The sequence below is a fragment of the Silene latifolia genome, chromosome X (assembly GCF_048544455.1).
Source record: "Silene latifolia isolate original U9 population chromosome X, ASM4854445v1, whole genome shotgun sequence".
Lineage (NCBI taxonomy): Eukaryota > Viridiplantae > Streptophyta > Magnoliopsida > Caryophyllales > Caryophyllaceae > Silene > Silene latifolia.
Window position 1 is genome coordinate 256,197,658 of NC_133537.1, and position 15,828 is coordinate 256,213,485.

The 15,828-nt window shown below is 40.4% G+C and overlaps 1 protein-coding gene across 1 annotated transcript in view; it reads left to right on the plus strand.

Moving 5' to 3' along the window:
- The window catches only part of LOC141619968 (uncharacterized), a 35,945-nt gene extending 22,611 nt beyond the window's left edge, over positions 1-13,334 (plus strand). The window contains exons 4-5 of the mRNA XM_074436962.1: positions 2,271-2,865; positions 12,538-13,334. Of these exons, the coding sequence (XP_074293063.1) occupies positions 2,271-2,865; positions 12,538-13,334 (1,392 nt within the window). The remainder of the gene's footprint in view (positions 1-2,270; positions 2,866-12,537) is intronic.
- Positions 13,335-15,828: the final 2,494 nt, after the last annotated feature.

Genomic DNA, 15,828 nt, shown 5'->3' on the forward strand with positions numbered 1-15,828 from the left:
GTTTCAATCTTAAACTTATGGAAAGAGATTTTAATCTCTAACTCATTCATTTTTATAATGATGCGTAGCAATGTCATTATTTAAAAGTGAAATCCCATTTAATGCACGTCCTTCTCAAAATACCCTTTTTCGGAAGGAGGTTTAACCATTTCATTTTCATAATGTGGTTAAGTAAGTTAACAATTAACTTAGCTTTTGTAGATATCGGCATATCTTTCATTGCAACTTTTAAGCATAAATCTCATTTATATTCAAGGATGCAACTTTGTTTCATTTAGGCTCTTAAGTAAATATCAATATTGAAACTCTTATTTATATGTAGGTTATAGACTATCCAAATCTCTTGTTGACACTTTTCTTTCAAAACTTTCTTTTGGTCTCCTCGTGTAGTTATCTTAAGAACATATTCTTTTGATTACTTCACTTGGTCTCTTTGTCATGTAGATCTCATCTATTCGAGACCATAGATCTCATCTATTAATGTATACTATCTATTTAGGTATACAAATCATTCTTTTTTTCGTAGATCTCATTTGCTCAAGCATACAAATTATTCTTTGTATTCTTTGTGTCTTCATTTTTCTCCCACTCTATCTTTAGAATAAATACACTAGATATTCAAAGATAGGTTATGAGACACAAATAATGATTTTGAAGTAGAAGGAGGACTATCTCATAGATTGACTAATAGATTTTAGATTTGGTGAGTGTACTTGGTAATTGACATTCCTTTAGAAGAGTTCATCAACTCAACATCACTTTATAATTGATCATACACAAGCCTTAAGCTTGTGGACATATAATGAATCCCATCATTATAGTTGTCTATTGGATCACTTTAAGTAGATGATCATATGTTTCTATGTACAAGCATATAAAGACGAATTTTTAGAACAAACAAATACGATAAAAGGGGTGACTTGGGTTGAAAGCCAAGTCACCATAATCCAAAATACAACTATTGTTTAGAAAGGATCAATTATTTCCATGTCGAACACGGAAATCAAAATAGTTCTAAAATTCATAACATTAAAATAAAGACAATAATAAAAGCAAAGCTTCATTGGTAGCTACTCCTAGCTCCTTCATGATTTCTCAAGCTTGCTTCTCTTTTCCCTTGTCTTTGATTGGAGGAGGCCCTATTTACAATAAAAAGGGGATACATTATCACAACTTTGTATCAAAATACCATAGTTGAATTAGAAACATAAAAGAAAGGATAGTCATTTACCTACTGGAGTGATTTTTCCAGCTTTGATGTCACCAAGATACTTGGAACAATTCCTCTTCTAATGTCCAACACCATTACAATAATGGCATTTATCAAGAGGACCCTTCTTGGTTTTGGAAGTGCTAGGTTCAAAAGTTTTAGCCTTGGTGGACATGGGAGCTTGCCTCTTACCCTTTTTCCCGTTCTTCTTGAACTTCCCCTTGCTCTTAGTGCTTATATTAAGCACATCCTTAGGTGGGTTAACATTTAGCCCCATGTCTCTTTCGGATTGCACAAGTAACTTGTGCAACTCTTCAAGAGACACGTCCTTGTCTTGCATATTGAAATTCACCCGGAATTGCACATATGCTTTGACTTTGGATAAGGAGTGAAGAATCCTATCAACAATGAGCTCCTTGGGGATTTCAACCTTTTGAAGTTTCAATGTCTCGACTAGCTCCCACAATTTGAGCACGTGAGGGCTAACCTTTTGGCCCTCCTTGAAATCGAGATCAAAGAATGCCGAGGCCGCCTCATATTGGACGATCCTCGGTGCTTGTGAGAACATTGTCACAAGTTTGGAATAGATTTCATAAGCGGTGCCCATTTTAAAGGCTCTCTTTTGGAGATCCGCCTCCATAGCAAAAATCAACACATTTTTCATAGCGGCGGACTCTTTGTGCTAAGCCTCATATGCTTCCCTAGTGGCGGCACTCGACCTAGCATTAAGTTCGGGTGGAGAGGCCTCAATGAGGTAACGAAGCTTGTCGCCACCTTGGGCGGCTAATTTGAGTTGGGCATCCCAATCAGAGAAATTTGACCCATTCTTTTCAAGTTTACAACGATCCATGAAGGATCGGAGCCATGAAACATTAGTGAGAGTTGTGGCGTTGGTGTTTGGTGCGGCCATTTGTTATGAGAAATAAAAGTAGTCTACAAAACAAAAATAGAAGGAATAAAACACTTGTCGTTTTCAAAATAATAATACTCGTAAATTTTAATTTAAACAAGTTTTATTTCATTTATCTAGTGACCTCTACCCAACTTGATAAATAAACAGGATCCTGAGTACAGGAAATACAGCAGGCTTGATAGATTTCTGATCAATCAAGATTGGTTAGATGCATTTCCTGATATGAATGCTCATTTCCACCCTGAGGGACTTATGGATCATACCCCATGTATTATCAGGAATATTAGACTGGATGGTAGAAGAAATGCAAGCTTCAAGTATTTTAATATGTGGGGTAGTGCACCTGAATTCCATGATATTGTCCAGCACACTTGGAGTCAGCAAATCGTAGGTACTAAAATGTTTGGGGTGGTGAAGAAATTGAAAGCTCTTAAAGGAGAACTTAGGAAAATGAACATAAGCTGTTTTTCTGATGTTGAACTCAGAGCAAACCAAGCTATTATCAACCTGGAGAAAATCCAATTACAAATTGAGGATGATTATGATAGAACTGACCTCATAGCTCTTGAATTGCAGGCTCTGGAAGAAGTGAAATATTGGTCTAAAGCAAGGGATAGTTTTCTGCAGCAGAAAGCAAAGACTCAGTGGATCAGTGAAGGTGATAGCAACACAGCTTACTTTCACTCTGCCATTAAGTCACGCTGCCTGAGAAATAAAATTGTTCAAATTGAGGACCAGAGGGGTAATCTCTCGCACCGATACGATCAAGTATTCAAAGAGCTTTCCTGAATTTTTATCAGGGACTGCTGGGAAGCCAGAAGGGGACTGAACAAGTGAGAAGTGTGGTCCTGCAGACAGGTCCTTTTTGTAACACCCCGCACTTTCCTTATATTTTTTTAAATAAACTTTTAAGCGATTTTTATTAAATAATTATTATTTAAAGCTTATTTTCATAAAATATAGCCGTAGCCGTGTAACGGTAATAATAGTGTAGATTTTAATAATATTATTCTCCGACTCGAGTTATAGTAGACTTGGGACGAAAATTCTAGTGGATACCGACTCATTTTGAGTTATTGGGCTTAACTTGGCTCATGGGCCTTTTTCCCCTCTTTTCTCTACACAAAACCTCAACTAAACCCTCACAACTTCATCTCCCTCACTTGTAATTTCTGAAATTTCCCAACAACCACCCCACCATTGTTGAACCTTCCCTTACTAACCCTAAAACCACCATATCTCACTCAATTCTTCACCAATCTCGTTCCTTTTCGCGCCATTCTCTTCCTTTTCTCATTTCCTTTCTTTCTAAGTAAGAAAGTTGTCATCTTTCTCTCTATTTCGAAATTATCATCTTTCAAGGATGTGAATTCTTGACTTAATATCTCTATTTTTGTGTTTAGGGGAGAACTTGGACAACCCGGAGGAGGATAGCTACATCATTGACGAGTCTTTGGAAGATTGAAGTGCAAAAAGGTAACGGTGATGGGTTACTCGACTTTTATGTTAGAATTGTGTGGTTTTATGTAGTTATAATCTCATATGAATGTTAAAAGTTGTATCTTTCATGATTGGTGCTAATTTGGATGTTGAATATCATGCTTGTTTGCAATTCTCACATGTTTGGTTGAAAATCTCATGCTACATCTCTTGAATCCGAAATTACCCTTTCACATGCTCAAATATGTTGTTTTTCCGAGTTAGAAGCATGCTAGGATACGTAAACAATTGATGAGAAACGATTTTCGTTGGTTTCAAATGGTTTGGAAATGTGTTGCTTGGAATTCGCGTGTTCGTAGTCCCAGTAGGGTGCCGTGGCGGTCTCTTGACCGGCTGGGAGATCCCTGTAAATTTTGAGCATATTTTAGAAAGGCTGTAGTCCCAGCCGGGTGACTGGCGGCCGGTCTACTGACCGGCTGGGAGTTTCCTGTAAGTTTTGGACAAATTTTAGTATGTTTGTATTCCCAGTAGGGTGTGAAGGGTGACTTGGTGGGAGTACATGAAGGCCTTTTTGTGTTTTTGGAAACTTGGTGTATTCAGTAGGGTGTGACTGCAATAGGGTGACCTACAGTGGGAGTGCACATCAAGTCTTTTTTTTTTTTTTGAGAGTTTTGAAATTTGGTCAGTAGTCCCAGTAGGGTGACCGTGCTTTCGGTCTCTTGACCACTGGGAGTACACTTTGTAAGTTTTATTTAAATTTTTGACTTTGGCATGTTGTCCCCGGTGGTGGCGGCCGGTGCACCCATTACTGGGAGTCCCCTGTTTGCTCTATTTCACTTGCGATTTCTGATAACAATTGAGTTATGCATGCATCTTCTTTCCTATCGATAATTGGTTACTTTAAGACTCATTAATGTTATGATCATGCAAAATGGTTATGGTTCCTTTTCGGACCCGAATGTGACGTTTTACATTGTGAGACTACTCGACTTTCCCTATTTATTTGCCCTCGGACATTGGGTCACGGTTAGGTGCCATTGTCTCCGAGTTGGGCTACTCTTCCTTCCGCCTTTTTCGGACCGGGGGTCACGGTTAGGTGACAAGGTTCCGCTTGAGGTTACTCGAGTTTCGGGCACGGTTAGGTGTACCATATTTCGAGTCTTGGATACGATTTGGTATCGTTTGTCGAATCGGGTGTCGTCCATCCCAGAGTCCGGCCAGGTTTAGACTAGGACCGTATTATGATCGTCGTCCTACCAAGAGGTTGGAGTCTAGAGGGTTGTCTTGTTTGAGTCTATACTTTGTAAATTGTCTTACAATTGAGTCGGGTTGATATGTGTGACTTGATCTAATAATTCCTCTCTCATTTATGCGTAACTACTCTTATTGTATTTTGCATACTAATCATGATCCTCTCGTCACCGTAAGTATGTTACTCTCATGCTCGTTTATTTAATTAAATTCTTAATTACTTGTATTTTGACATATTGTGGTGGGAGAACCCGAGTTACTCCCCACCGACCGTGGCTTTCATATTTATTATGAATGACGGGTTGGTGATGAAGCTTAAGTGGGCAAGACCGTGTGAGCTAGCGAGTTCTTACCTTGGACCTTATTAGTTATCACATAATAGACTCACCTACTCTTGAACTTATGTTAATTCGTGGGATATCTTTTCCCCAATAAATGGACTTGTGTTGTAAACTTAAACTTAACTATCTAGACTTGTTTATCGTATTGGTGATACCTCGCGTTGGACTTCATTAGAAGTCTTAAAAGTTTTAAAAAATCTCGTGTTTCCGCCACGATTTACTAGTTATATTTAGTTACCTCAACGAGGGGTGTCGATTGGTATCGAGCATGTATTGCTCCCGACGCACACACGTGTACCCCAACTTAAAAATTCTTACTTGACCTTGAATAATGAATGAGAGATGGGTAGAATTAAGGACCTAAGTTGGTAGCCTTTTTGTGTATGTTTGGTGATAGGTTCTAACTTGTTTGCTCTTGTGCAAAAAAAGATGGTACGAGCGACCAATGTGGATAATGCTATCATGCAAGCCCTCACTCAAGTTCTTGCTAATCAACAAAATGCTCAACCCGCTCCCCTTGCACCGAAAGCTAACCGTCAAGGAAGTTATGCTTGGATTGCAAGTCAACTAGCAAGGAACAAGGCTAAGACCTATGGTGGTGAAGTGGATCCCGTTGCTCTCTCGGAGTGGTTTCGTGATATGGAGAAGAACTTCTCTCTCTTTGATGCCCGAGAGGAGGACAAGGTGAGATTAGCATCTCACTTTCTTGTGAAGGAAGCCGATAGGTGGTGGACTTTGACCGGTCCTACCGCTACTCAAGACCCCAACTTTGATTGGAACCGCTTCAAGTCACTTGTGGAGACTCGCTTCTACCCTAAGGAGCTCAAGCAACAAAGATTGAAGGAATTCATGGAGTTCAAGCAAGGGAAGCTATCAATTCAAGCCTACACCGACAAGTTTAATGAACTTGCTCATTATGCCTCCAAGTTCGTGAAAGATGAAGAGGATCGTGTCTACTTCTACAAGAACAAGTTGAACCCTAAGGTGGAAAGTATGGTGAGAAGAAGCTCAACTACCTTCGTGGAAGTTTATGATGATGCTATTTGGGCCGAAAGCTCTTTGAAGGCCATTGAAGAAGATTCCAAAGTCCACTCCTCTTCTCATTCTTACCGTCCTAACTTTCATGGCAAGAGACCATTTGTGCCTTCTACTTCCAACTATGCCAACAAGAGAAGGTTTGTGCCAAGGATGCAAGACCATGGAGGACAAGGACCAAGAGTTCAAGAACCTAGAGGACAAGTTCCCACACCAACTAATGAACTTGAGAAGGACCGTAAGTGCTACCATTGTAGACAAGCTCTACACCCCGGAGTTGGATGCTATGGCAAGCCCTTGACTTGCTTTCATTGTAAGAAGCCCGGACATCGTGTTGCCGATTGCCCCGAGAAGAAGAATGCCCCTACTCCAAATGCTAGGCCAAGAGGAACCATCTTTGTCATGAGTCGAGCCGAAGCCGCCGCTCATCCCGATATCATTACGGGTATGTTCTCAATTTTTGATCAACCTTGCCTCATTTTATTTGATACCGGCGCATCTTTATCTTTTATATCTTCCAAATTCTCCGAAAAGCTAGCCATTGAACCTATTCCTAGTGAGGAAACTTCTATATCCTTACCTTCCGGAGAGATGTTCTCTTGTTCCCTCACTTTCTCCGACATTCCTATCTCTATTTCGGGAACCTTATTCCCCGCTAACCTACTTCGTTTTCCCCTTGAGGAATTCGATGTAATTTTGGGTATGGATTGGTTGTCAAAGTATGATGCAAGATTCGAGTGTAGAGACCAAAAGATTCGCCTCAAGAGTCCGTTAGGCACTCGTGTGTCCTATAGAGAAGTCCGTTCCCAAGAAGGTGTGAAGTTGATTTCCGCTTTGAAGTTGATGAGTATGAGGAGGAAAGGTTACCAAATCTTTCTTTGTGTGGTGACTTCTACCTCCCCTTCCTTACCAAAGATCGAAGAAGTGCCCGTGGTTTGTGAGTTCCCCGATGTCTTCCCCGAAGAATTGCCCGGAATCCCTCCCGAGCGTGATGTTGAGTTTTCTATCGACCTTGTACCCGGAACCGGACCGATTGCTAAAGCCCCGTACCGTATGGCGCCAACCGAGTTGAAGGAGTTGAGAAAGCAACTTGATGAGATGATTGAGAAAGGATTCATTAGACCTAGTGCCTCGCCTTGGGGTGCTCCCGTTCTCTTTGTGAAGAAGAAAGATGGATCCATGAGGCTTTGCATTGACTATCGTGAGCTTAACCGTGTTACCATCAAGAACAAGTATCCTCTACCAAGAATTGAAGATTTGTTTGATCAACTCAAAGGCGCTTCTACTTTCTCCAAGATTGATTTGAGATCCGGTTATCATCAAATCCCCGTTCGTGAGTCCGACATCCCTAAGACCGCCTTTAGCACGAGATATGGACATTTCGAGTTTGAGGTGATGCCCTTTGGTTTAACCAATGCCCCTTCTATCTTCATGGACCAAATGAACCGGACCTTTAGTGAGTTCTTAGACAAGTGTGTTGTGGTCTTCATCGACGATATCCTCATCTTTTCCAAGTCCGAAGAAGAGCATGCCGATCACCTCCGTATCATTTTGGAAATCCTCCGTCGTCAAAAGTGGTTTGCCAAATTCTCCAAATGTGAATTTTGGTTGTCTAAAGTGTCTTTCCTAGGCCATGTGATATCTAAAGATGGTGTCATGGTAGATCCCTCGAAGATTGAAGCCGTGATTGAGTGGAAGAGTCCAGCCGATGTTGGTGAGATCCGTAGTTTCTTGGGTTTGGCGGGTTACTACCGTCGCTTTGTGAAAGATTTTGCCAAGCTTGCTAGACCGATGACTCAACTTTTGAAGAAAGAGACCAAGTTTGTGTGGACCGAAGCTTGTGAAAGTGCATTCCAAGAGTTGAAGAAGAGGTTGACTACCGCCCCTGTGTTGACCTTGCCCGAGGATGGAGTTGATTTTGATGTGTTTTGTGATGCTTCTAAGATGGGTTTGGGTTGTGTTCTTATGCAAAATAGAAGAGTTGTTGCCTATGCTTCGCGACAATTGAGAGTTCATGAGGTGAACTATCCCACTCATGATTTGGAGTTAGCCGCCATTGTTCATGCTTTGAAGATGTGGAGACACTACCTCATTGGAGTCCATTGCCGTATCTACTCCGACCATAAGAGTTTGAGGTACATCTTCACCCAAAAGGATTTGAATATGAGACAACGACGATGGTTGGAATTGGTGAATGATTACGACATGGAGTTGTTGTATCATGAAGGAAAGGCAAATGTGGTTGCCGATGCCCTTAGTAGGAAGTCTACTCATTCCTTGAGTGTTATTCGTGTGCTCCCCGACGACCTTTGTGCCGAGTTTCGTAAGTTAGGTTTGCAACTTGTAGAGAGTGGTTTTGATTATCTTGGTGCTATGGTTGCCGAGCCCGTTCTTCACCGTGAGATTCTAGATAGCCTTGTGGACGATGCTACCTTTAAAAGTTTTCAAGCCAAGCTTCTTGAAGGGAAAGCAAAGGATTGTGAAATTGATGCTAGAGGTTACCTTCGTCACCGAGGACGCATGTTTGTGCCCGATGCCGTCGACTTGAGGAAGAGAGTTCTAGATGAAGCTCATCTATCCCCTTATTCGATTCACCCCGGAGGAGACAAGATGTATAAAGATTTGAAGCTTCAGTTTTGGTGGCCTAACATGAAGAATGACATTGTGTCATATGTTGGAAGATGTCTTACTTGTCAACAAGTGAAGATTGAGCATAAGAGACCCGGTGGTTTTTCTGCAACCATTGGATGTCCCTTTATGGAAGTGGGAGTCCATTTCCATGGATTTTGTGATGGCTTTGCCTAAGACCGTTGGTGGAAAGGATGCCGTATGGGTTGTTGTGGATAGGTTGACCAAGTGTGCTAGGTTCATTCCTATCAAAGAGACTTGGAGTTTAGACCGTCTTGCTAGTGCTTATGTTGAAGAGATCGTTCGTTACCATGGTGTTCCTAAGGAGATCGTTTCGGATCGTGACCCGAGGTTTTGTTCAAGATTCTGGAAAGCTTTGCAAGATGCTATGGGTAGTAAGTTGTTGATGAGTACCGCTTTTCATGCCGCTACCGATGGACAATCCGAGAGGACAATTCAAACTCTAGAAGACTTGTTGCGTGCTTGTGCCCTTGATTTTCATTCTAGTTGGGAGAAGAGCTTACCTTTGGTGGAATTTTCTTACAACAATAGTTATCATGCTTCTATCAAGATGGCCCCTTATGAAGCCCTTTATGGAAGGAAATGCCGTAGTCCAATTTGTTGGGACCAAGCAAGTGATGTTCGTGATCTAGGACCCGACAAGTTAGCCGAGACGATTGATCAAGTGAAGCTCATCCGTGAAAGAATGAAAGCCGCCCAAGATCGCCAGAAATCCTATGCCGATGTTCGCCGTCGACCCTTGGAATTTGAAGTTGGAGATAAAGTGTTCTTGAAAGTGTCCCCGATGAAAGGAGTAAAGAGATTTGGAGTCAAAGGGAAGTTGAGTCCAAAGTACATTGGGCCTTATGAAGTGATCAAGAGGATTGGTGCCGTGGCTTATAAGTTGGATTTGCCCCCGAGTTTGGGTAAAGTTCATGATGTCTTTCATGTTTCTCAACTTAGGAAATACATTAGCGACCCTAGTCATGTGTTGCAAAATGAGATTCCCGAGCTTGAGCCTAGTCTTTCTTTCGAGGAGAGACCGATTCGTATCTTGGATAAGAAGGAGAAGAAGCTAAGGAGCAAAGTGGTGCCCTTGGTGAAGGTTTTGTGGAAGTGTGGTGATGTAGAAGAAGAGACTTGGGAGCCGGAAGCTTCCATGCGTGTCAAGTACCCTAGTTTGTTTTCTTAAGGTAATACCTTTTCGTCTCAAGTTTCGAGGGCGAAACTTTTTAAAAGGTGGGATGATTGTAACACCCCGCACTTTCCTTATATTTTTTTAAATAAACTTTTAAGCGATTTTTATTAAATAATTATTATTTAAAGCTTATTTTCATAAAATATAGCCGTAGCCGTGTAACGGTAATAATAGTGTAGATTTTAATAATATTATTCTCCGACTCGAGTTATAGTAGACTTGGGACGAAAATTCTAGTGGATACCGACTCATTTTGAGTTATTGGGCTTAACTTGGCTCATGGGCCTTTTTCCCCTCTTTTCTCTACACAAAACCTCAACTAAACCCTCACAACTTCATCTCCCTCACTTGTAATTTCTGAAATTTCCCAACAACCACCCCACCATTGTTGAACCTTCCCTTACTAACCCTAAAACCACCATATCTCACTCAATTCTTCACCAATCTCGTTCCTTTTCGCGCCATTCTCTTCCTTTTCTCATTTCCTTTCTTTCTAAGTAAGAAAGTTGTCATCTTTCTCTCTATTTCGAAATTATCATCTTTCAAGGATGTGAATTCTTGACTTAATATCTCTATTTTTGTGTTTAGGGGAGAACTTGGACAACCCGGAGGAGGATAGCTACATCATTGACGAGTCTTTGGAAGATTGAAGTGCAAAAAGGTAACGGTGATGGGTTACTCGACTTTTATGTTAGAATTGTGTGGTTTTATGTAGTTATAATCTCATATGAATGTTAAAAGTTGTATCTTTCATGATTGGTGCTAATTTGGATGTTGAATATCATGCTTGTTTGCAATTCTCACATGTTTGGTTGAAAATCTCATGCTACATCTCTTGAATCCGAAATTACCCTTTCACATGCTCAAATATGTTGTTTTTCCGAGTTAGAAGCATGCTAGGATACGTAAACAATTGATGAGAAACGATTTTCGTTGGTTTCAAATGGTTTGGAAATGTGTTGCTTGGAATTCGCGTGTTCGTAGTCCCAGCCGGGTGACCGGCGGCCGGTCTACTGACCGGCTGGGAGATCCCTGTAAATTTTGAGCATATTTTAGAAAGGTGTAGTCAGGGTGACCGGTGGCCGGTCTCTTTGCCAGGTGACCTACCGGGAGTTTCTGTAAGTTTTGGACAAATTTTAGTATGTTTGTATTCCCAGTAGGGGTGGTGACGGCAGGGTGACCGGTGGGAGTACATGAAGGCCTTTTTGTGTTTTTGGAAACTTGGTGTATTCAGTAGGGTGTGGCAAAAGTGGTGACCTACTGGGAGTGCTGTGAAGTCTTTTTTTTTTTTTTTGAGAGTTTTGAAATTTGGTGTAGTCCCAGTAAGGTGTGACCGGCGGCGGTCTCTTGGCCATTTGGGGAGTACACTGTAAGTTTTATTTAAATTTTTGACTTTGGCATGTTGTCCCAGCCGGTGGCCCGGCGGCCGGTGCACCCCCCGGCTGGGAGTCCCCTGTTTGCTCTATTTCACTTGCGATTTCTGATAACAATTGAGTTATGCATGCATCTTCTTTCCTATCGATAATTGGTTACTTTAAGACTCATTAATGTTATGATCATGCAAAATGGTTATGGTTCCTTTTCGGACCCGAATGTGACGTTTTACATTGTGAGACTACTCGACTTTCCCTATTTATTTGCCCTCGGACATTGGGTCACGGTTAGGTGCCATTGTCTCCGAGTTGGGCTACTCTTCCTTCCGCCTTTTTCGGACCGGGGGTCACGGTTAGGTGACAAGGTTCCGCTTGAGGTTACTCGAGTTTCGGGCACGGTTAGGTGTACCATATTTCGAGTCTTGGATACGATTTGGTATCGTTTGTCGAATCGGGTGTCGTCCATCCCGAGAGTCTGGCCAGGTTTAGACTAGGACCGTATTATGATCGTCGTCCTACCAAGAGGTTGGAGTCTAGAGGGTTGTCTTGTTTGAGTCTATACTTTGTAAATTGTCTTACAATTGAGTCGGGTTGATATGTGACAGCTTGATCTAATAATTCCTCTCTCATTTATGCGTAACTACTCTTATTGTATTTTGCATACTAATCATGATCCTCTCGTCACCGTAAGTATGTTACTCTCATGCTCGTTTATTTAATTAAATTCTTAATTACTTGTATTTTGACATATTGTGGTGGGAGAACCCGAGTTACTCCCACCGACCGTGGCTTTCATATTTATTATGAATGACAGGTTGGTGATGGAGCTTAAGTGGGCAAGACCGTGTGAGCTAGCGAGTTCTTACCTTGGACCTTATTAGTTATCACATAATAGACTCACCTACTCTTGAACTTATGTTAATTCGTGGGATATCTTTTCCCCAATAAACAGACTTGTGTTGTAAACTTAAACTTAACTATCTAGACTTGTTTATCGTATTGGTGATACCTCGCGTTGGACTTCATTAGAAGTCTTAAAAGTTTTAAAAAAATCTCGTGTTTCCGCCACGATTTACTAGTCACATTTAGTTACCTCAACGAGGGGTGTCACACTTTTTGCACTGAGAATCACATAGCTTCTTTATTAGCTCCTGTTACTAAAGAAGAAATTAAAGGGGTGGTGTTTGCTATCCCTATAGATAAAGCACCAGGGCCTGATGGGTATACTAGTGGCTTCTTCAGAGATTCCTGGGATATTGTTGGGGATGATATTTGTAGTGCCATCATGGAGTTCTTCACCTCTGGAAGTATGCTTAATCAGATTAATGCTACTAATATTACCCTCATTCCTAAGTGTGATAGACCAACTACTGTGAGCCATTTTAGACCTATAGCTTGCTGTAATATGGTTTATAAGGTGATTTCCAAGCTGTTGTGTAACAGATTAGCCCTGGTTCTACCTGATATCATCCATGAGAACCAAGGAGCTTTTATTAAAGGCAAGTCTATCATTGAGAATGTTCTCATATGCCAAGATATTGTCCACCTGTATGCAAGGAAAGCAGTGACTCCAAGATGCTTGTTCAAGATAGACTTGCAGAAAGCTTATGACACGATTGAGTGGGATTTTGTAGAACAAATGCTTCATGGGCTTAAATTTCCTACTCATTTTATTCAGCTGGTGATGCAATGTGTAAGATCTACCACTTTTACCCTATCCCTGAATGGGAGTAATTTTGGATACTTTAAAGGACAAAGGGGATTGAGACAAGGGGATCCAATATCACCACTTCTATTCACTATCTGTATGGAGTACTTGTCCAGGCTGATTAAATTTGCCACTGATAGGTGGCCATTTCAGTATCACCCTTTATGCAAGAATTTAAAGCTGACACACCTCATGTTTGCAGATGATTTATTGCTTTTTCGTAAAGGAAAACCTTAGTCTATCTGGTTGCTTATGAGGGCTTTCTCTTCATTCTCTAAGGCTTCAGGACTAGCAATGAATAATGCTAAGTCTGAAATCTTCTTTAATATAGTTGCTGAAGATATTAAGGAAGGGATAAAAATGGTGACTGGTTTCAAGGAAGGTACAATGCCATTCAGATATTTGGGAGTGCCTATTAAGGCAGGAAGACTTACAAAATCTGAATGCAGTGCTCTTACTGAAAAAATGGTAGCTAGGATAAGGGGATTGGGAGCTAAAAAGTTATCCTATGCTGGCAGGGTGACTCTTATCAATGTAGTTCTGAATACCCTTCAGAATTATTGGGCTCAAATGTTCATAATTCCCAAGAGTATTATAAACAACATCATGGCAATCTGTAGGAATTACTTATGGGATGGCTCCTCTGAGTACCATAAAGTTCCAATGGTAGCCTGGGATAAGGTTACATTGCCTAAGAAGGAAGGTGGTTTGGGGATTAGAAGAGCTGATACTTGGAATATAGCCACTGTAGGCAAACTGGTTGATTGGATTTATTGTAAAGCAGATAGGCTTTGGATCAAATGGGTTAGTGATGTATATATCAAGGACCATGACTGGCATTGCTATACTCCTCCTACTGATGCTACCTGGGTGTGGAAGAATATTTGCAAAGTAAAAGACAAACTCAAGACTGGTTATGCTAATGGCAGCTGGACTGTGAGTCCTAAAGGGTATTCTATCACGAGTGGATATGATTGGCTCTCCCCTGATCACTTTCATCTTGACTGGCCTGCAATTGTATGGAGTAATTGGAACATTCCTAAGCATTCTATGACGACATGGCTTAGAATGCAAGAGGGCATGAATGTGAAGAGTAAACTAGTGAGATTTGGATGCTGTTCTGATGATCTTTGCCTGCTCTGTCGATTCTGACTGAAACAAACAAGTGGAGCATATGTTTACTACCTGTGTGTATGCTGTCAAAGTTCAATCTTGCTTAGCAAAGTGGTATGGTGGTGGCTTCCCTACGGTGACTGATCTGATTGCAACTCAGAAAGATAGTATTCAATGGAAGGTAAGGGTAGACATGTTCAATGCGGTTACATATTCTATATGGTACCAAAGGAATAATGCTAGAGTTAATGATGTTTTGATGAGGCCTGAGTTTGTGGCAGCACGAATAGAGGAAGATGTAAAGAGGAGAGTTAAACTGAAGTGTGGAAATGTTGCTGATCAACCAGGTTGTGGTTGGCTGCAAATTATGGGAGTGATTTGATTGCTTGTAATGGGATTCGATCCCTGCCCCTCTTGTAACTATTTTCTTAGTTTTTGATATATAATATACTCACATTACACCAAAAAAAAAACTTGATAAATGATTCCAAGACCCAAATTCATATTAACTTGGGCACGGTGTAACCGATTCATCCCTCATCAATATAACTCGGTGAATTAACTTTTTAATCGATTCTACTTTTAGAACTCTTGGTCGATAAAATTACATTAATATTTATCTTTAGCCCAAAACACATCCGGCAATGGTCGAGAATACTTTTGTTTAGTTCAACCCAAATTTCGAATAAATGTGTCCATGATCCAAATCCACATTAACTTGGGCACGGTGTAGCCGATTCATCCCTTATCAACATGAATTCGGTTGATAGACATTTATCACCCACTTCCCCTACGTAACAAGGTTTGTACCCCGGTGTGGCTGAGCGCACTCCCTCACGAAATAGGTTTTCATGGTTTCTACTTTTTGGTAAGGCTAAGTCTCAATTGTTTATTTTAGCGAGAGGTCACGTCAATTTATTATCTATCACGTTTTAAGTGAACTAAAGCGGTGAACTACGATAATTGTAATTGACACGGTCGATAAACTCGATTTAAAATACATGTTTAGTTATGGCGATTTAGCAATGCATGCAACATATAAATAAAATGCAAAGCATAAAAAAAAATAAAATCCTAGTATGGCCTTCCTAAAATAGTAAATCTTATAAACTATTACAAATTCGGAAACCAACTCCTTTGGTCCCTTGAGCTTCCGTCTTGTCACGCATTTCAAGGCAACGTTTTCTTTGATAGATCGCCTTCTCGAATGGCACCGTCTTCAAGGAACTCCGGAATAATGAAATTACAAAATGAATTACATAATTTCCTATTATACATTTGTAATTAAAATATAAATAAATCTATTAAATTACAAAATGGTGATACGAGATCACAATAATTACAACCGAATCGATATTCCCATACATTTCGGGTAATACCAATTAAAACTAAGGCCATACTAAGTAAAAATTACATAATTCAAAAGTACATAAAATTAAAATATGACAATCATAAATAAAATGCAGCATTATAATATGTATGATCATGCTAGATTTTATGCTAAATCGCCTTTTAAGAGCCAATATCGTATATTTATCGGTTTTTCTGGATTTGCGTGATTTAACTTATTAAAATCACAATAATTACATAAATTCATATTTATGTACAAGTTAATTAC